Consider the following 21,222-nt stretch of genomic DNA (forward strand, 5'->3'; position numbering starts at 1 on the left):
ACAGCATTATTACATCCACAGTAATTACAATGCATATTAGCTAGTAGAGAGAGAAGAGGGCAGGCTCTTCATGCACACCAAAGTAGTAGTACACAAAAAAAGAAAGGAGGGGTCAGGAAAAATTACAGGAAAAAATTAAATACACCTGGTTAAATTTTTAAAAATAACTTCTATTAGTTCTGTTTTCCTAGCATAAGAATTTGATTTTTGTGAAACTCTGAATAGAGTCAACCATATGAAGGGCTGCAACCACACAAGGATGCTTGAAAGTGCAATTATTTCCCTGAATATGGTATAGGTGGAATCAAATTTGATTTATTTTAATGCACTTGAAAGAAGCTGGAGTTTTTCTAAGTAACAGGTGAAAGAGTCAGATTTACTATGGGATGGTGGATATTTAATATTTCTTTTTATTATATTTTTAAAATTATGCATACAATTATTGCTTTTGTGTTTTGGGTCTCTCAGAGTTTGTTTTTGAAATATAACCCTGTTGCATCCAGGTTTCTGGTCCAATCTTCTCAGCTGGTATGGTGTCACTTTCCATATGGAAAGAACTTCTGTGTGTTCCTGGGGTCTTTTCTGGTAACAGAGGGCATTTTCTCTGCTTATATAAAAGCAAAGCATGCTGTTCAAAAGGAATCTCTTCAAATACATAAATGAAAACCTTTCTCTTGAACCTCTAGAAGGAATTCCCATCCTTGCCAGACAAAACATAGGATGAGTTTGAGTGTACATTTTTCCCCACCATGAGGAGAGTCTTGTCAGTCTGGAGAAACATTAATGAGAACAAAATAGGTGAATATTTATTTTTCTTGATATATCCAGGTTGTTAATTTCCAAAGATAGTCCATCAAAGTTGTGACATTCATGTGTAGAAACATGTAACCCACATCCACAGTCAGAATCTCTAGGAACCTTTGTCTGCATAAGCACAAAGATTGTCAATGGCTGTAACAGCAAATGGTGGTTTTGGTTTATTCATGAGTCCAAGATCTAGAACCATTCCCATTCCATGGAATGTTATTTCTGGTAACATTCTCTTAATGAATTGCTAACTTCTATAGGTAACTAATATAGAGGTGAATTTAATTCAGTTGTAGGATAAATCTTTGGAAATTTTTGTTCATTTAAACAATTTTCAAAATGGTAGCTACTCTGACAGTTGTTGACACTTTCCTAGTTGTCCTCCTTTGGAATGCCTACTTACAATTGCAGCAGCAAAATAACTTACTTTTCCTACAGTCAGAAAATTTTCTGTTCTCTAATTTTCATTTGGGGATGGGCCTGCCAAGTTTTTATATGATTCACTTCATCTGTACTGCATCTGTTCTATTACAGCTTGAACAAATGACCATTAAGATGGACTGTGTAATAGAGCTCCTTTCCCAAGTGTTTCTCTCCCTTCCCTTTTTTCATGCCAATGAGTTGCACCAACGACTGAGTTGCACTCAGTGCAGTAGGTGGCAGTTCCTCAGAGACTTTTTATTTGAACAAAAGGGCTTTCTGACATTCTGTGTGTTGGAAAACTGGGTGTTTGTGACAAGAAGACCAAGTTGTAAATAATGTCTTTAGTAGCTGATACAGTAGGTCTGATGGATCCTTCTTTTGCTCTATTGTCATTCATTTTGCCCGAACAGTGATAAATTCCTTTTGTGCCTGTGGTAGGGATAGGGTCAGGTGTTACTTCAGCAAGCTAAATCCTAGCATTGCTTTATTGCTACTCTCTGCAGGTTTAGACCAAGACTCCTTGAGCATGCTACTGTCCCATCTTGTGTACTTGACCAAAGCAGATGTGGAGGAAAGAATAAACACAAAGTACATGATTATGCCCCATTTTTCTTCTAACGCACTCTTAATCAATGTATGTCAGCTGAAGGGCTGCCTGAAGCTAAAAGGTTTGTCTGTGTAGTAACCTCAGATAAATGTCTCTGCCAAATACTTGTCAAATATCCCCTCGATTCCATGTAAAATTTCACCACCCAAACATTTTTTTTGGCAAAGCATTCTGTGAATCTACCATCTGTTGTGTGAAAAACTATCTCCTATTCTGTCTTTCGAAATCTGGTTCCTAAGAGCTTGATTTCATGGAGGCTAGCTCTTGCTTTTTAAAAGTTTAGGAACTGTCTCTTCCTTTCTGCCCTGCCCAGGCCACTCTGGAAATATGACAACTTTGTCTTTTCCAAGTTGTCTCCTGTCCACATCAATGAGTCATACTTTACACATTTGTTATTTGTTCTGGAATGGTTTAAGCTGTTCACTTTTGAATAGTAAACTCTTAATTATTTGTGTACTGTTTATTCTGCAAGTTTATATGCTTGTGCTGATGGGATGTGCATCTCCATGTCATTATTTAGTGTACATAGGATTATGTTTCTGATACTGGTGCTTCTGGTCTAAAATGTTTCTGTAAAATGATTTTTTGGGGGTTTTTTTCTGTTTTTTTTTGGGAGGGGGTATGTTTTTGAGAGACAGGACATTTGTTATGTTGTAATGCAGCATTTAGTACTTTCAAAGTGCTAACTTAGAACTCCAAGGAATATATACTGTAGGAGTCAAGATAACAGTAATACTTGATGAGGCAGAACTAGGCATACTGAAAAGCTCTCAAGATTCCTTGGAACTTGTACTGAGACTAAGAAGTCCCTGTCAAATATAAATACACCAAATGGATAGAACTATATTTAACAGTAGGATCACAGAATAGTTGTAATCACGTGGCATCTCTGGAGAATGTCTTATCCATATCCCCTGCTCAGAAAAAAAAGTAGACTAGAGCAGGTTTCTCAAGGCCTTTTTCAGTCAGGCTGTGAGTATCCTGGGGAAACACATTCCCTAGCCTGTTTGGACAGGCTCGTTTACTGGGGAAAAAAGGAATGAGGAAAGAAAAGTTTTCTTTAAATAGTTTCCTATATGCATGTGTTTCAGATTGTGCCCATTGCCTCTTTTCACTGGCTATCACAGAGAAGAGTCTGATTCCATCATGCATACACTCTCCCATTAAACACTGATGCACATTGATGTGATTCTTTTCCCTCTTCTCTTCGGCCCTGAACTGAGCAATCCCAGCTCCTTCTGTTTCTTCTCATCCTAGAGATGCTTCAAACCCTTAACAGTCTTTGTGGTGATGAATTACACTAGTAGCACTTTGTTACCAGCTAATGTGAACCTGTTTTCTTAACTCAGGAGTTGAGAACAGACACATCCATTCTGTGTCTCTGAAAACTACCTTGTTTTTAATACCTTTTTTAAAACGTGGGCATGTTATAAACAGTTGCACATTTTTCCACAGGTTTCAAGGAATGTGCACAATTTTACTGTAGACTTATGTTATCTGATTTTAATTGACAATTTCTAAGAAGTTACTAACACCTGATGTGCTGGAACCTTTTTTGTCGTTTTAATGTGTAATTCAAAATTTCGAAGAAACTTTAAAATAACATTGGATATTTTATTAATAGTAATTCTGGATCTCTAACTATAAAGATCCATGTAGACACAGTCTACTCTTACCCTTGTGTATTATCTAACATCCTGCACCTGTTCAGTTGTAGAATTCTGATTTGTTTTCTTGTACTTGTGACAGTTGTTTTTGAAAGATTAATTAGTGTTTCTTGCTGGTGGCTTTCCTGTCTCATTTTTTCATCCATTTTTCTACTCCTCTGCAAGAGTATAAATAAGTGTATGATTTTCCTGTTGCCTACTAGGAAATCTCAAACAAATCTAAAGTCAAATTACTAGTCTGTTTAAAAATAAATAATTAAAAAACCTACAACAAACCCAAAATAAAATTGTATATATCATAAACCAACAAATATGAACGTGTATAATCTAAAGTGGTTTTGATAGTGTGTTCTTCAAAGTTTTCCAATAACTTACATTTTCAGGGTTATCTTGAAGAATTGGTACGACTCAGAGAAAACCAGCTATCTGAATCTGTCTCACAGAATAAACTGCTGTTACAAAGAATTGAAGATATGGATCTAGCCCATAAAATGGAGAAGGAGCAGCTGGAATATATCATTGTGGAACTGCAAGACCAGTTGTAAGTTAGCATAATGGAGAAGCATTGCTACAGCAGCATTACTTAAATTATTTAAGTTATATAACTATACAATATGTGGAGTTTCTAATCCTGTGGAAATGAGTCAACTTCTTAAAGAAATTGATGTATTTTAGCTTTTTTTTTTTAATCTGACAAGTCTTAGATTTGGGAATGGTTCCCTGGAAACCATAGAATAATTCTGAATAATTCTGAGATTAAATATTTATTCTGAATTCAGAATAATTCTGAGATTAAATATTTAAATTTTTAAAATCTGAAATAGCTTACAGTAACTTGCTTAAATTTTATACACATTTTTATAAAATGTTCTTTATATTTCATTGCTTCTAGTTTTAAGACTACCCCTAAAAGTATTGAAACCAGCTACCTTGTGAAGACCATTTTTTAAAAGTTAGGCAAGAGGGGTAAAAAATATTTATTTTCTTTGGCTAGATTTTAATTTATTTGTGATGGCTCAGACACGGTAGAAGTTAGTCTGATAGTCCTAAAACTATTCAAACTGGCAAAGCAGTTCACTATCACCTTTTCTTCAATGTAAGGCAAAATGCTAAAACAGTAGAAGGCTTATTTTTTATTTTTATAGCATATGTGATTTCTAGTATGATAAATATTGGAGTATCTTACGATCATTATACAGTTTATCCTCTCAGCCCTGTCTGTTGGGTGGGGAGGAACTCTCCTTTTGCAGACATTGCCACATTGGATGGGTCTCTGAGCAGCCTGGTGTAGGGGAAGGTGCCGCTGCCCATGGCAGGGTGTTGGAGCAGGATGATCTGTAAGGTCCCTCCCAACCCAAGCAGTTCTGTAATTCTGTGTTTGAAGACCCAGGCAGATGGAAAACTCAGTGATAGGTTGCCATGAAACTGCCATTCAACTGCAGCAGTTGAATGTTCTCTTCATAACAAATATAAAACAAATTGTTTTGCCTTAAATCTGGATGAATTTGTTAGTGTCTGAGCCCTGGAGTAACACGGCAGCCTTCTCAAACAATCCACGATAAAGAGAATAAATGAAGACACCCTCCAAAGGGTGTCTTTACTATGAAGTAAAATATTTCCAGCTTGTAATCAAAGCTTTGGGGTTTTTTTTCTGCTGCTCTCTCTCTCATAATGGATCATTTTATTACCAGTGCTTGAAATGGATTTTATGAAAGTGTTCAGGAATACAGATTTGGTATTTTATTTAAGCCAAATGCAGAGTTGATTAAGAAAAAAAGATGTTTTTCCAAGTTTCTTTTTTTTTCCTTCTAATTGACTGTAAGGTTTTGAGACATACCTGTTCTTGAACTCTTCTCTGAACTTGCTGATATGCCTAATGATTCATGTTATACTGCTTTGGCATCCCTGGTTATTTGGGGGATGTGAGGGAAGGTGTAAACTTATTTAAACCTACACTGATGCTGGAAATTTTGAATGCTCATACCTGCTGTTAAATTTTAGCTGAGATCTATGCAGTCAGACTGTTCTGAAGATCTCAGCCTTTCAGGTTTGATTTTGTTTGATGGCTTTATTGTGTAAAGGCTCAAATTGTGGAGTAGCCTTGTTGTATCTTGTCAGTGCTCTTGTATATCTGTTTGTGAGACGCTGCAGTCAGGAGTCTGAACTAATCTAGATATTTGGGGTATAATTTTACATTTTTATTGCTGTGAATGTAGTGTGCCTGACAGGTGAGGGAGGGGAAGAAATATTCCTAGCAGATTTATAATGGTCAACATCAGTCATAATTAGCTTATTTTAACAATATTTGGTATTTATGTTGGGTCTTTTATTCCAACCAAAGGTTGGAATTCTGGCAGCAGAATGTGTTTTATCAGTAATATGTCTGTAATGAGGCATGAGTTCTGGCCAATTGCTTTTTATGGTCCAGCCATTTTAGAATGATGTTAAAGCAATACCAAAACTTAGTGTTTTACTCCCTACCATCACTGGTATTTTGAAGCAGTGAATGTAAGTTGTAATCTGAATTCTTCATCAGCAGATAAGAGCAAATCTGGGACTGTAATTCTGCCCAAGGCATACTGCATTGCTGTTTGTAAAACACTTTGAGATTGGTTTAGGATCCTTTGCTGTGTAATTGAAACTATTATAAATAAACATTCTATACTTCCTTTTTGATGATGCTCTTCTATTCTGCTGGCTGCAGGCATGAAAAGCTAAATGTTTTATTTGTCTTGTCAGTGGACTTGACAGAATCTGAGTCTATATCTATTTCTGCCTTCCCCCACCAAAAAAAAAAAAAAAAAAAAAGAAGGTGAGGAATAGAGGTCTGACTTTGTTGACAGTATAGGCTGTTGCTGTTGCTGAATTGGAAACCAGTTAACCCAGGATCAACAGATCAACAAGGCCTTCAGGTTAAACATTAGATAAACATTAGATTTCCTACAGAGAAGCTTTTCTGTATGCGTGTTCACTAAGGGGGCTTGCTGCAAAGCATGAAATAAATATGGGGATAGGACATCAGAAGAATTTGGAAGGAATTTTTCTTTTACAGCTGCTATGCTTCATGTTCTGCAATTTTCAGTACTCTTAACTTTGTCTCACACACTTGAATATTCAAACTACAATGAATAACATGGTTTCCAATTTAGTTAAAAGATCTCATCCATTTTACAGATCTTATGAATACCACTGTCTGGAAAATGGTGAAGCTGAAAATTTATTGTTTAGTTATTCACAAGAGTAACTTTTTTTTTGTGTCTCTCAGCTTAATTGCATTCCTTAGCAATATGCCCACCCATCTGGGAATGGGACCTCTGACTTTGTTGGCAGGTGTCTGATGGCAAATCTAGGTGGAAAAGTGAATCTGCTATAGACAACCTGATTATCAGTTCAGCACACTTAAGCTAATACACAGCTCATCAGGAAGAAGGTTCAGGCTGGACATTGGCAAACATCCCTTTACCCAGAGGGAGGTCAAACACTGCAAGAGGCTCCTGGAGAGGTGGTTCATGCCCCCAGTCCATCAGTGTTCAGGAGTCATTTCAATTGTGTGAATTGCAATAATGATGAGCCATTCAGGGCCTTCATTTTTTTCTTCAGATGTCATCACTGTCATGTGTTTTTTTCCCTAGGACTCGAACACTACAGAACAGTGCTTTTGGCTCCACTCTTCTCTAAGAATAGTGCATTTTTACAGTGAGGGTGAGGCAGTTCTAAAGGCCCTAAAGTACATAAAATAAACAGCTCTGAAGTTCTTGAAAATGACAACTCACAGGAGGACAGCCAGGAGAAGCCTGTGATCCATGGCATGCCTAGATGAAGAAAATAGTTCAAATTCTGTAACATTCAAATTACAGAATTATCATTTGATGGGATAGGGATCCCAAAGCATCAAGGAACTGGATCCTGGAGTATTTGAAATGTGCAGAGGCAGACATTCCTGCCTCCTCTGTGTTTCTGGAAAGAAATGTTGAATGTCTCTTGAAGCACAGGGACATTTGATTGCACACCCCATCAGTAAAAAAAATTCTAAGAACCACTACAATATAGGTATAATTATTTATAAATTATATAAATATACTGTTGTGCTAATATATTATTTGCATTCTTAAACATACAAAAATAGAAATTGAAGAGTATAAGAAAATATTAAATAAACAATTTACCTTGTTATGTAAATGTTACATGTTACATTTTTAAAAATTTGTTAGCAGTACAAGAAGGGTTTTTTCCAGTACCCCAAAGGATTATCTTCTGCATCCCACTTTGAGACCACTGCCTTGAAGGACTAGTTAGCTCAGTCAAAAATATGACTGGGCAAAATCTGGAACCCATTGGCCCACAATATCCTTGCATTAAAACTCTTTAGCTCAGCTTAAACAGGCTTTTTTCCCCCCTTAGGGTGATTCTTAGTCTTTCTTTTGACTAACACACAACCTGTGTTACGACAAAATCTGCTTTTGTTACTTTCAAGTTCAGATTCTGCATCTGAAGTTGATATTTATATATGTTAAATATTGATGTATGATTACAAGAGAGATTCATTAATTTCCTCATTGGCTCATTTCCTGCATATTGACTCTCTGATAGTATAAAAATTGATCTCACTGATGTTATAAAAGTTGATCGTGTCAACATGCAACATCTTTTTAAACAAAGTGAAAGGAAAAAGGAAAGCATTGTATGCAAAGCAGAAAAACTCTCAAAATGCTTTAGAAGTTTTTTCTTCTGTTTTGTTTTTTGCTGAAATGAGAACGGTGATTTGTGTAATGTTTACCACCACAGGTTTCCTCCAAAAGAATTTTTTTAAGTTTTCAGGTTGGTGTGCCTGGTGTAAGAAGTTGTGGCCCCTTTGTCCCCACTGGTGTAACTTTTTAATCAATTTATCACATTTATGGGAAATTTATTTTGTACATTCAAAATAACATGTATTATGTACATACGACTATGCTATATTTTATACCACTCTTTTTTATCTCCCACTACTGTTTCTTTGTAGATCCCTGTCTTGTTATGGTGTTCTGTGGAGGGAAGAAAAGTTAGGGGGGAAAAAAGTCAGTCTTCCATGTTTGGAATTCTGTTTCTGGTTAAGGCATAGATAAGCATCAAATTAAATTGAAGGGACACTCACATCTTATACTGTATTAAGCTTGACTGTGGAATTAAGAATTTTTTTAATGTGTTGTCATATCTTGAAGATAGGTTTAATTTGTCTGGCTGTTCCTTCAGAATTAGCCTTTTCAAGGTCCAAACTATGCTATTCCTCCATTCTTAATGTCTTAATAGAATGTAATATTTGATTATATTAATAATACTTAATATTTTAATATCCAGCAATACTACATTTTCTATCTGAATAATACAGCTGTATTTGTAAAGAGAGTAAATTCGGATGTGATTAACTCCAGGCAAAATTGGCTTCTCTGTTTCAAACACACCATGACCTACCAGGTCTGTTATGGACTACATGAAGGAAGATACACTATATTCTCTGTTAGCAAAGATGATTTCTTTTCAGTGAATGGTCATGCCCCATTTGGTTAAAAACTTGCTTATTAAAATAGTATCTCTGCTTGTCCTCGCTTTGTCAAAATGCTGTTTGTAAACACTCTGGAGTCTGCAGCATGCTGCTGTGAGCAGGCAGGGCAGGGTCAGAGGGGAAGGCACAGGGCTGTGGAGGATGCAGGCTGTAGCTGGGCTCTCAGGGCTGTGGAGGATGCAGGCTGTAGCTGGGTTGTCAGGGATGAGGCTGTGGAGGATGCAGGCTGTAGCTGGGCTCTCAGGGACAAAGCAGAGAAAAGCTTCTCCAATGAAATGAAAGCAGGAGGGTCTGAGCAAAGGCTTTGAAATTGTGTGTTGTGTCTCCTTATGAGTAAAACTTTAATGTGGGTTGCCTGGCTTTGTAATCCTAGCTCAAAACCTAAATCATCTGGAGAAGAAGGGAAGCTGGATCAATTTTTTTTAGCCCTCTTGCCTTCATTTCAGATAGTCCCTCTTTTAAGGCTTTTTTCAAAGAAACTGAATTCTTCAACTGCTTAAGTACAGTAAATCCAATTTGTTGCAGCTACTTTACTTCCTCACTGAAAGGAAGTTGAAGATTAAATTTTAATCTTTGATCTTGGTAAGTTTCTTTCCTAGAATGTGAAAACTGAGAATGCTAATCCTTTCCTTTTAAGGCTTTAATGGATCCTGCTATCAAACCCTAATTCACATTAGCCATGCTTTTATTTGTAATGCTTCCTGTCTGTCCTCTGCTTCTCCCTCAAGTTTGAGCAGCACTTTGAAATCCTGTTTGGTTGATTTTCAACTTGTCTGCATGTGAGTTTTGGGTTTGTTTGTTTTTTTTTTTTTTTTTAACATCACAGAAAAAAATATTACATATTCTGATAAAACTTTTTTTTAGGCAGTGTTTTGAATTTTTTTGGTGTAACTTTTTTTTGCTGCAATATCGTAATCCCATTCTATTTTACAAGGGTGTGACCTGACAGCAAGAAGGGAAGTTCTGTTTTTAGTGAGGTGGAAACCCAAGAAGACATGGGTGTTTCCTTTTTTGCAAATATAACTAGGAAAAGTTCAGCTGGGCGTAGGACATAGAGAGATTCCTGCAATTCAGAGAGAAACATACAGGGAAAGGTACAGAACTATGCACAATTGAACAATTTGCAGTCAAGCTTACAACATGATTATTCTGTTCTTAGAGTCCACATGGGTTTATTGTGCAAATGGAAACCAGAAGTCTCTAGGCTGATAGCAGCCTGAAGGAAAGAGCTTACTCTACAGGATGCAGTAGATAGAGAGGCATTTATTTTTAACCCCTCATATTTTAGTATCTTATTCTGAACTATTAAAAGGGGGTGTTAAAAGGTTTGTTTTAAAATAAACCTTAACGTTCTAAAAAAAGTTTAAAGCTTTTGAAGCTATTGGTGTCTTCGAAGATGTGTTGGAATATTTACAGGAAAATGTTTTCTGACTCCCGAATGAAAAATATTTTTGTAAAGAGTCTGCCTTCTGCTCCCTTTTGTTCTGCACTCCCCTTGGTAGGTTAGAGACCCACAGGGACTTTTCTTTCCCCATTTTGCATACTTAATGACATTAGCATGGCAATGTGTCCCCTTCTGGGAGTCTAATGTGTAATACTAAAATCTGTTTTTATACTGGCATCTTTTCTCTCTTCTCCCATAGTTTCACTTCTGTGGATAATGGTATTGCGTAGAAGTACCAAGCAAGAAAGCTTTAAATAAGTTACTTGGACATTAGCACCTTATGCATTCTGAAATCCAGAACATTTGTCCAATGTAGAATTAAAAGATTGGGAACAGGGAAAAGGAAAGCCTTTCAAATTAATAATAATTACAAGTATTGAGCCTCTGAAGGCCTCAGTACAATGCAAATGATGTGCATTCATGATAGGAAAGCAGATTGTGTGGATTATGAGTTCCTTCCTCTGTCAATATACCTGAACTGTGGCAGAAGAAGAGTACTTGCTTTGGCATAGCAATCCAGCACACATCCGTGTCTTCCTCTTCTGATTTCACAAGAGAATTGTCTCGTGTGTGGAACCTCAGGTGAACTTGAGGCTTTGTTGTCATAAAAGAGTTTGAGTGACTTGATGCTGCAAATGGAGGGATTAGAAAGAAACAGATAAAAATTATGGTAAGTTAATCATGGTGCATAATCATTAACTGCTGGATTGCAGTCACAGAGCCTGAATTTGATTTCTTTGTGCTTCATCTGTTTAGATAAATAACCTTGCATTACCATTTGCTTCTGAGAGTCACAGGGTTTTGTGCTTAATTTCTTAACCTTCATATTCATCTGCTGTACATTTGCTTCTGTATTCCAAAAAATACTGATGGGAAAAGCAAATATTTCATATTGCTTGTACATAAATGAGAAAAGTTGAGCAGAATTTAATATTTTCTAATATTTTTAATGCTAGTTCTGTATTTGCAGACATTATTTTATCATTGATATACTGAATATCTCTGCAATTCGTCAGACAAAAGAAATTGATGTTTAAATTATCCTAGCTTCAGATTTATCTTATTAGATTTATTGGTTTAAATAAATCAGACCAGGAATTAAGTTTCATCAAGTAGGAAAAGAGTGCAAATTCCTTTTATACTTTCAAAACAAAACTATAAGTTTCTCTGAAATACAAATAGTTTGTCCAAAAGAAAGATGAGTTACAGATCAGTGTGCATACACATGATTGCAAAAATGTTGGAGGTTTTTAAAATTATGAATGATATTTGTAAATTTAGGTTACAACTTGTTTTTCGAGTTTTAACTTTGTGTCTTGTGTTTCTTCAATATTTTGTTAAAATAAAGCACAGTCTAAATGAGTTCCAGAAAGGCTTTAAATAGATGCAGGGAAATGCCTGAAGTTATAACCTAGAAAATACAATCAGTGTGCTCCCTGATTCCTGAGCAAGAAGCTTGTATTAGCTGCTGTCCTCTTTTGGCTAGCAAGTGGTTGAGATACAGACAAGTGCTGTTACTGTTGGCCATTGAGATGTTCTTATGCAACCACTTAACACTGTAATTTTTCATTTTGTTGATTTCCAAATTATAACTCAAATTATGTTGGCAGAGATTCTGTTTCTAGTGTTAATATCTGATTGTGGATTTTTGCTTGGGTTTTTTTTTTCATTTCTTTGCCTCTGAATCAGACTTTTCCCCTCCTCTTTTTTTATTCTGCAAATTCTAGGATTTGGAAGCTCCGCCTTACTGTTTGCATAGTTTGGCAGCTTTATTAATTCACATTCAACTGCCAAGAAGGACTTATATTACTCAAGGCTTGCTGCTAATAATTTAATTTTTTGTTTGTAATTAAAACCTCTGCATTTTGAAAGAGATTATATATGCTAGTTTTGGCAAATGCTTGTCTGTGTGTGTAGAAGATTAATCTTCCAATTACCTTGTTGGATATCTCTCATGAAACTCTTGCTGTCTTAATATGCTAGTGGAATTTTAAAGAAAAAGTGGTCATTCAGTCCACCTGAAGTTACTTAATCATTTTGCAGTTGTTTATCCTGTTTTTACTTAATTCAAAGGAATCAAGTTAAAATGATAAAAAACTTTTTGAGAATACCAGTTTTCCTGATCTGTTAAGAAGAAAGTTCTTGATTTATTTTTTTCCCACACCCTTGTAGAAATGTTTTTTTAAAAGAATTTCAGCTATAAACAGATATGTTGTATTTACATCACTGACATAAGAGGAAAAGAATCCTTAAATGACAAACTGGGCTTGAGATGATATTTACAGAAGGCAAATTAGACAATCTGTCAAAAAAGCTTGTTTGCTACGAGTCCTTCATTTCCCAGCAGAGATGAGATGACGGTTGAAGAACTGAAATCTTCTCCTTACTTTTTCAGTAGTTTGGTTGCTGATCAAGTTCATCATTCTTGTTTTCTGTCAAGACCTACTGTCTGGGAAATGTGCTTGTGTTGTGCCTGCTATCCTCCTGCAGAGAATCAGGCCTGGTTATTTGTCCATGGACATGAAGAGTGTCAGTCACATGCTGCAGTGCCCTTTTAGTGAGCATATGCAAAGTTAACATATTATGGTATGTTTTGGTCCATTCTGGATGTTCAGAAGCAAAGTCTCCACTGCAGTTAGCCTAGAACTCAGGAGTTCCAGCTGCTGGTATTTCTGACAGTATAAACTCACTCAAGTTATCCAAAGGTCAAGAAAATCAAAGCCTGTATAAAATTGATAACTAATTTTGTTAGGATATAGTTCAAGATCTCTCTAAGAGACAATAAAAGAGGATTAAAAAAATGCTGAAGAAGCTTCAAGGGCATCTGTTCTGTGGCCCAAATAGTGCCATGGCTGTGACACATGAAGATCTGTTGGTCAGTCAGAATTAGAAAATATGTTGCAGTAGGACATTCCTGCCTTTTTTCACTGCAGCAACTGCCTTTAGGAAGTCTGCTGGCATCTAACTGGTTTGGCATCTGGTTTGGGGAATAGTGTGTCAATGTACAGGGCACAAATCTGAGACAGATGCTGTATAGCAGCATCAAAATCTACTGGTAAGTAACTTGTTTTCATACCTGCTGATCTAATTTCTCAAAGTCCAATGACATACCAGTCCAGACAGCTCACTGCTCTGCTAGAGTACTGACAGCTTGGGAGTTCCCTTTTTATTTTGGAGTTGCTTTTACAGATTTTAGTTATATTCATGTATGCTATCAATTTGAGTTTGCATTCCATATTCCCTGTCCTAAATAAAGGTTTTTAAAGCTTGTTCTTATGCAAATGTTTTTATTTTTTTTTAAGCTTTTATTTTCACTTTTCACTACTCAGGTAGTTCTTGAACTGGAACACCCATCTGATGTAATTCCCTTTCTTAGGGAATTAGTCTGTTTGGTTTATTTCCTGTCTTCATCTGCTGGTAGGAGGGCAAATTGCCAACTGGACTGGCATTTTCTGGATTTGGAGAAATTAAACTTGCAGGTAAGAAATTACTGGTTTTTCATAGGTATAATTGGAAACAGAACTGACTTTTGTTTTGTTGAACAAAAAAAAACTTATGTAAATGGAACTTGAGGAAAAGGCTTCCAGTGAGTCTGTATTTGATGCAAGGGAAATTGAAAATCTGGTATAGCTGAAATGACACCAGAAATTCTATGTGGTTATGGAAAGGCTTTTCTCTATTAGCTTGGACTAAGCTTGGATTGAATTTTATTTACTTATTTATTTTTAAGTTCCCATAGGTAATATAGTTAGAGTATAGTAGTAAGTGACCAGCTGTAATCACTGATATAATTTCTGTTGTGCATGCAGGAACCCAACATACAGGTTGTCTTATGTCCCTCTGTCTCACTGTTAAGTCAGGTCACACTTTCAAGATGCAGAAGTCTCAGATGTGTTAATTCAAAGCAGTAATTTCTTAATCTCTTGAGAGGCAGCTGAGCTGCCAAAAGCAATGCTAGTGCAAACAGAAGTGTTTCTGGGGTTTTTTTTTAATTTAAAATTAAATTTTAAAAACATAAACACAAACAAACAGAACAACAAAAAAAAAAGCCTAGTAAAAAAAAAAATATTTTTGATGCTTCATTTACACAGTGGCCCCTAACATGATTGTGCCAGAACTTAAAGGCAGCATGGATGGAAATGGGCAGTAATTTGTCAATTGCATTTTTTCTTTGTGTGTGTGTACTGTACAAAAATATATCCTGCATGTGCTTAATACTCTCAAAATGTTAGATCATTAAATAAACGTCTCAAAATAATAAAAGTTGAGGAAATCTGCAAGTAAATATTCTGGAGAGTACCTGACAAACACAGGACAACTGAACAGTAGAGGAGAAGGATGTTTATTGGAAGACTTCACCAGTCTTACATTTCCTAACTTCTTAAATACACAATGAAAGTCAGGAGCATGCAGAGATATTTCTGGGAATAGCTGCGTAAACCTGATTAATGCTTTGGCTGCTTCTGTTACTCTTGAATAAATGTAGGTAAATTTACAGGCCTGGAGGGAGCATATGTATCTGCAGACACTTATTTCCACCCTGGGAGTATGTTAGTATTGATTAGTCCCATCAGTAATAGGCAGGAATTCTTTAGCAGGATGTTTTTACTGAACAGGTTTTTTTTGTTTTTGAACAGGAGTCTAATTTTAATAGTAGTTCTTGGTATCGAGAAAAAAAAAATACAAATGTAAGGCAAATATTGGTTAGTTTTTAATAATGTACTTTAGTACTAAGATGGTCTCATCTCTTTTTCTGGTTGTTTTGCCAAGGAAATTATTACTTGCAATAGTATTTTCAATTTGTGTGGAGTTTTTTCTTTTTTTCAGATATAAAATATCCCACCACAATTCAAGTGGCCTAAATGGTATCCTGGGACAACATGGGAGACTTTGTATATTATACTTCCCATATATATATATATATATATATATATATGTATATATATATATATATATGTATTTATTTATTTATATGCATTATGGAAAAATCTATGCTGTGAAGTAGTACAAAGGGTATTTGGTCATTTTAAAATAAATGCCCTGCTTTCAGCTGGGATAGAGGTTATTTTCTTCCTAGTAGCTGATACAGTGTTGCTTTTTGGATTCTGTTTGAGATTAATGTTGGTAATAGACTGATGTTTTGATTGTTGTTGAATGTTCTTTCTCTGCTTATCTCTTCACTATTTCTTTATTTTATAATGTTTACAGAACTTGAAACCCTATATGAAGTTATCTTACACAAGTGTTGTTTGGGGTAAGGATTGCTAAAGGTACATCTGTTAACTTTCTGCAGATTATGGAACAGCTACTGCTACTTTTTTGCCAACATGATTGTAAAGAGATGGAAATAATTGTAATCACAGAGGATACCACTTAGTTGGATGAGAGAGGGGAAGCTCACAGGCTCTCAGGCAATCAAAAATTTTTTCATGGCTAGATTACAGAACGTACCATAAATGGATTTAACCCCCCTGCTCTCATAATAAGTTCTTACATAATCCTCCTGCACTGCACAAAACCTCTGCAGTCCCACTGTGTCAGTCCAGGATACCCTGTTCAGCCATATCTCACACACTGCCTGTCTTTCATCCAAAACACAGCCAGACAATCTCTTATCCACTGTATTCTCCATGTACCAACTGCCTTCCTGAGATTACTGCTTTTAGCCACTGTTTTTATCTTCTTTTCCAGACTGAAGAAAAGGAGTTAACAGCTTGGTGTATATGCTTGTTTTCTCTCAGGTTTAATTGTATTTCCTTGTTTTTTAACTTCCTCCTTTAGTAAATCCTATTATCTCTCTTACTTAGCCTCTTTTCATTTTGGAGTGTCCTTGCTTTTACTCCTATATTAAATGGCTTAACATACTGTCTGCAAACCTTATCTTGCATCATCCTTAAATCCTCACAGCTACAAAACCAATAGAACCATATTTTATTGAACTTTATTGAAAAATAGAACTGCATACTCCTTCGAGTCCTGGTGCAAGGAAAAGTCCTGCCTGAAACCCTGCAGCACCTCTGCACAGAACTGGCCAGCCTGGTTACAGTGTTTGCATTCTGGGGAACAAGAGCACTACTGCAGAAATTCAATATGCCTTGGATAAAATAAGTTGTTGTCCTTGGAGAGTTCTTAACCTCTAGAAAGTGTTTTTCTTGTCTGAACAAGAACAGGACAGCACTAGATAGCCTTGCACAGCTTCTTTTCACATTGAGTTTTGAAATTTGTATTTGCTTTTTTCATTAAAACTTGATCATATTTTCTTCCTTTTTAACTTTTTCTGTATCAAATGCTTTTGTATCCACTTCTTTTCCTGTTTCTGAATACTTTTGTAGCAGGATCATTTTTCCTCATGGTGATTAGGAGTGTGAGGATTCTGTATGCTGTGTCCACATGGCACTTAGGGACATGATTTAGTGGTGGACTTGGCAGTGGTGGGCTTATGGTTGGACTCAGTGGTCTTTTCCAACCTAAATGGTTCTGTATTTCTGTGCTCTTTAATACTTTCACTCTACAAATAAGTTTGGTTAAACAAAAGCAGTGCCAGTTTTTGCATATCAAGAGAGTTGCTGTCTGCAGGCAGTGCCTCTATAATGGCTCTCTGCTGCAGTGGAAACTTATGAAAAATGTCTGCAAAAGAGCTAAGAGCTAAATAATCTACAAAGCTGGTAAAATAGATAGTAACTAATAGCATCTGGTGTGAATATTTTGTCTAAATTTTATTGCCTATGCTACTATTTTAGATATATTTGATACTACACTTGGACTGATTTTATAATTTCAAATCTATTTTTACATATTTTTAAAGATTCAAAATAAAAGCTTTAAGAGGACAATATTTAGTTCTCAAGTATTTAAGAGGAGAATATTTAGTTCTCCTCCAGTTTATTCAACTTTATGCCTGGTTTTCTTCCTGAGCATGGTAGAGTGGTTTAAGAAATGATTAACTGAAACTATCTTTAAATGTTATGTTAAAATTCCTGGGAAATTTTGGTGACTCTTTGCTTCAGAATTTCTTTGTTCACACAGTAGGATGTAAAAATTTGTGGAATATAGAATATAGAAATATTGGATATATTCAATATAGAAACCTATGTCAAATGCAAAAATTCCACTATTATAAGGGACTTGTCTGTATTTGTGTGTCTGTGATAATGTGTCTGTGATAGCTTACAGGGCTTGTCCAAATGGAAATTTGCATGTCCATGTTACATGTGTGAATTTGTATTTAGACCCTGTGCACATAGTTGCTTCTATAAACTGTGTCCTGTTTTGAAACTCCTGTGAAAATATTCAAGATGTCCTTCTGAATAAGGAGGTGATTTAATGTACCTGGCAAACCTCAGAAAAACTTGCTATCTCTGTGTTTCAGTTTTCTCAAATCAACAAGCTCTGTGTAATGCTCAGTGTTCCCAGGGGATTGGGGTTTTTACATGGGGAAGTGAATACCATGCAAGGTACTTGAAATTATTGAGAGCTTTGGGTCAGCAAAGTGGTTATTCCTGAAAACCTCTTAGGAGGGTGAGGGTGTGGATCCCTGGGTAGAAAGGTTGATTCTTTACCTGTATGAATACTGAGGGAATTAGTCATCCTGAGAGAAGTTTCTTGAAAGTAGTTTTAATCACATTTGTGCTTCATCCTCTTTTTGTGCAATAAAACTCAGAATCTGTCTCCTCTGTGAAACTCAGCTCCTAAAAGTTCCTTACTGAGCTTACTACTGTCTTTGTTTTGTGGGAAATTTTGGCTCTTTGGGCTCTGTTATTTGCCCTTACAGAAGTTCCTGTCTAAACAGTTCAAGTATCACCAGAACAAAAACTTTTTTGTAAAAAAAGACCTGTTGACAATGTTATTGGAAAATTCAAGTAAATGTGTGTATGCCATGAATAGTTATTTAATTTGCTGTGCAGTTGGCATTTTGGATAGCAACATGACATTTGGCTTTGAACTTCTGAGTACATTTGGAATGGAGATGAGTAAATTAGCTTTTTGCTTCGGGCCAGAGATAGTCAAACTCCTTGTAGAGCAACATTTTACTATTGTCTAGTATTTTGTGGATTGGAGGACTTACAAAATCCAATTACAAAATGCTCTTGCTTTTAGTTCTAATTATTCTACAGCAGTATAAGGGCAGATCAGAGGTTGCCTTGTGCTATTGGAAAAGCCTGATCTTGTCTTGGAGCCTGAAAAACTAGGTACTTTCCTTATTTCAGTATGACTTTTGGCAGGTGATTTCCAATACTGGCATATTAGCTTCTTCATTTCTAGAATTTTAGAAAACTATTTTGCTTCATTGGGAATATGAGGCAAAACTAATTTGAGCATTTAAGGTCTTCAGTTTACACTTTTTAATATCAGTTATAGTCATAGTTACTAGAAATTGTAAGGTGATAGAAAACTGAGTAACTAAGTGCTATATTTTGCATGAAAGCATACAGTGGACTTGACATGTCTGTTTTTTAGTTCATTCTGGAAAAGTATTGAAGGGGGGATGCAAGGGTGTTCAAACTGCAAAAAAAAATTGGTGTTGTGGGAAGCATATCATATTCCCAAAGTGGGCTTGCAAAAGAACTGGCCTGTTAATTACCATTATGCTGGCAGAAAGAACCTTCTAAATGCAGTTGCCTTTCTTTATTGCTTTTGTCGTAGGATTCAAATGTCAACTTTTTTTTTTTGTTCCAAAATATGTCTCAATATGTTTCTAAGTTGCTTCCCTTAGGAAAAGCGAGCAGTTTAAGATGCTTTGTGAAAATTGCAGTCTGTTGGTCACTTGAAATAGAACATCTGGATGGTCACTAGTGGTGTTCCCCTAGGCTCGGATTTGGGGTCAGTCCTGTTTAACATCTTTATTGGTGATCTGGATCATTCTCAGTTTGCAGATGACACTGAGTTGGGTGGGAGTGTTGACCTGCTGCAGGGTGGGAAGGCTCTGCAGAGAGATATGGGCAGACTTGATCAATGGGCTGAAGACAGCTGCATGAGGTTCAGGAAGGTGGAGTGCCAGGTGCTGCCCTTAGGTGACAACATCCCCTGCAGTGCTACAGGCTGGGGGAGGAGAGGCTTGAGGGCTGTTTGGCAGAAAGGGGCTTGGGGTGCAGGTTGGCAGGTGGCTGAACATGAGCCAACAGTGTGCCCAGATGGCCAATTGCATCTTGGCCTGTATGAGGAATAGTGTTGATTGCTCTGTTCTCAGCACTGGTGAAGCTGCACCTCAAGTACTGCATTCAGTTTTGGGCCCCTCCTTCCAAAGAGGACATGGAAATGCTGTGTGTCCAGAGAAGGGCAGCAAGGTTTGTGAAGGGTCTAGAACAAAATCCTGTGAGGAACATCTCGGGGAGCTGCAGGTGTTTGGTCTGGTGGAAGCTCAGCAGGGACCTCACTGCTCTCTACAGGCTCCGGAAAGGAATTTATAGTGAGTGGGGGTTGGTCTCTTCTGCTGTGGCTGCAGTGACAGGACCCAAAGAAATGGCTTTAAGATGAGACTTAAGAGGGGAGATTCACATTAGATACTAGAAAATTTTTTTCGCTGTTCAGGTGGTCAGGTGGAAATAGGTTGCTCAGGGAGATGGTGGAGTCACCATTGGTGGAGGTGTTTAATACACATCTGGGTCTGGCACTGGGTGATGTGGTTTAGGGGTTACAAGGCAGTGCTGGGTGATGGTTGGACTGGATGATCTCGAAGTCTCTTCCAACCATGATGATTCTATGATCATCTATGTCCTGTCTTTCCTTTATCTTAAGGAATTGCATGTAATAAACTCTTTTTTTTTTTTTTTTTTTTTTTTGTATTCACAGAACTGTGCTAAAGAATAATGACTTGAGATCAAGACAAGAATTAACTACTCACCTCACCAATCAGTGGCCTTCCCCAGGAGCTCTGGATGTCAATGCTGTTGCCTTGGACACTCTACTCTATAGAAAGCACAATCAACAATGGGATGAGTAAGTATCATATTTATTTTGACTCCCCCTTAGAGGAACAGGGAAACTGACAATTACATATTTCCTTCAGCATACTTTGGAACATATCCTACTGGATATAGTTACCAGTGAAAGATCACTGATAACTAAAATCAGTTTCTCTTGCTTTCCATAAAAATTTTCTTCCTTTGGATTAATTTTTTTTAAAAAGGCAGAAAAATAAATCATTGCTTTGGGAAAGAACTGGCTTTGGAAATAAATAAGAATAGTGTTTAAGAGAAGAAAGATTAACTGCATAGGATTATTTTACAAAACTTTTTAAGGAGAGTTGAAGATACCTAGTTAGATCTTTAAATGTGTTGCTATCAAATATTACTTGCTTTGCAGGAAAAGTTTTCAAAGTCTGGACCAACTTTCAGCAGAAGTCAGTCTTTCTCAATCCTCTCTGGATCCAGGTCACTCACAGGATGGGAAGCAAGATGGAATTAACTTGTTAAATGAAGGTACAGAGCCAGTCTAATGTCCTCCTTTAATTTTGTTCTTCATAGTTCTGGACTTCAGTACCTGTGAGACAAATTGTCAGCGTGAAGAAAATACACATTGAAAAACATGTTTTTCATTGTTATGCCAAGTGTTTCAGTTTCCCTAACAACCCTGCTTCAAATTAGTTTGGATTTATGAAGATATGTACCCCACTCCTCTGTATTTAAAGCTAAGCTTCAAATGTCTTGCACATCTGTTCCTTTTCCATCACAGAATCAGTCAGCTTCATTACACGGGGGATCTGCTGACATCTTTCTGCTCTAACTAACTTCTTGTG

General features: G+C 36.5%; 1 protein-coding gene across 1 annotated transcript in view; it reads left to right on the plus strand.

The window, feature by feature from the left end:
* The window catches only part of RUNDC3B (RUN domain containing 3B), a 50,159-nt gene that overhangs the window by 26,225 nt on the left and 2,712 nt on the right, over positions 1-21,222 (plus strand). Inside the window, exons 8-10 of the mRNA XM_058041925.1 lie at positions 3,888-4,045; positions 20,277-20,423; positions 20,790-20,905. Of these exons, the coding sequence (XP_057897908.1) occupies positions 3,888-4,045; positions 20,277-20,423; positions 20,790-20,905 (421 nt within the window). The remainder of the gene's footprint in view (positions 1-3,887; positions 4,046-20,276; positions 20,424-20,789; positions 20,906-21,222) is intronic.

Source organism: Melospiza georgiana, chromosome 1 (assembly GCF_028018845.1).
Source record: "Melospiza georgiana isolate bMelGeo1 chromosome 1, bMelGeo1.pri, whole genome shotgun sequence".
NCBI classification, from domain to species: Eukaryota; Metazoa; Chordata; class Aves; order Passeriformes; family Passerellidae; genus Melospiza; species Melospiza georgiana.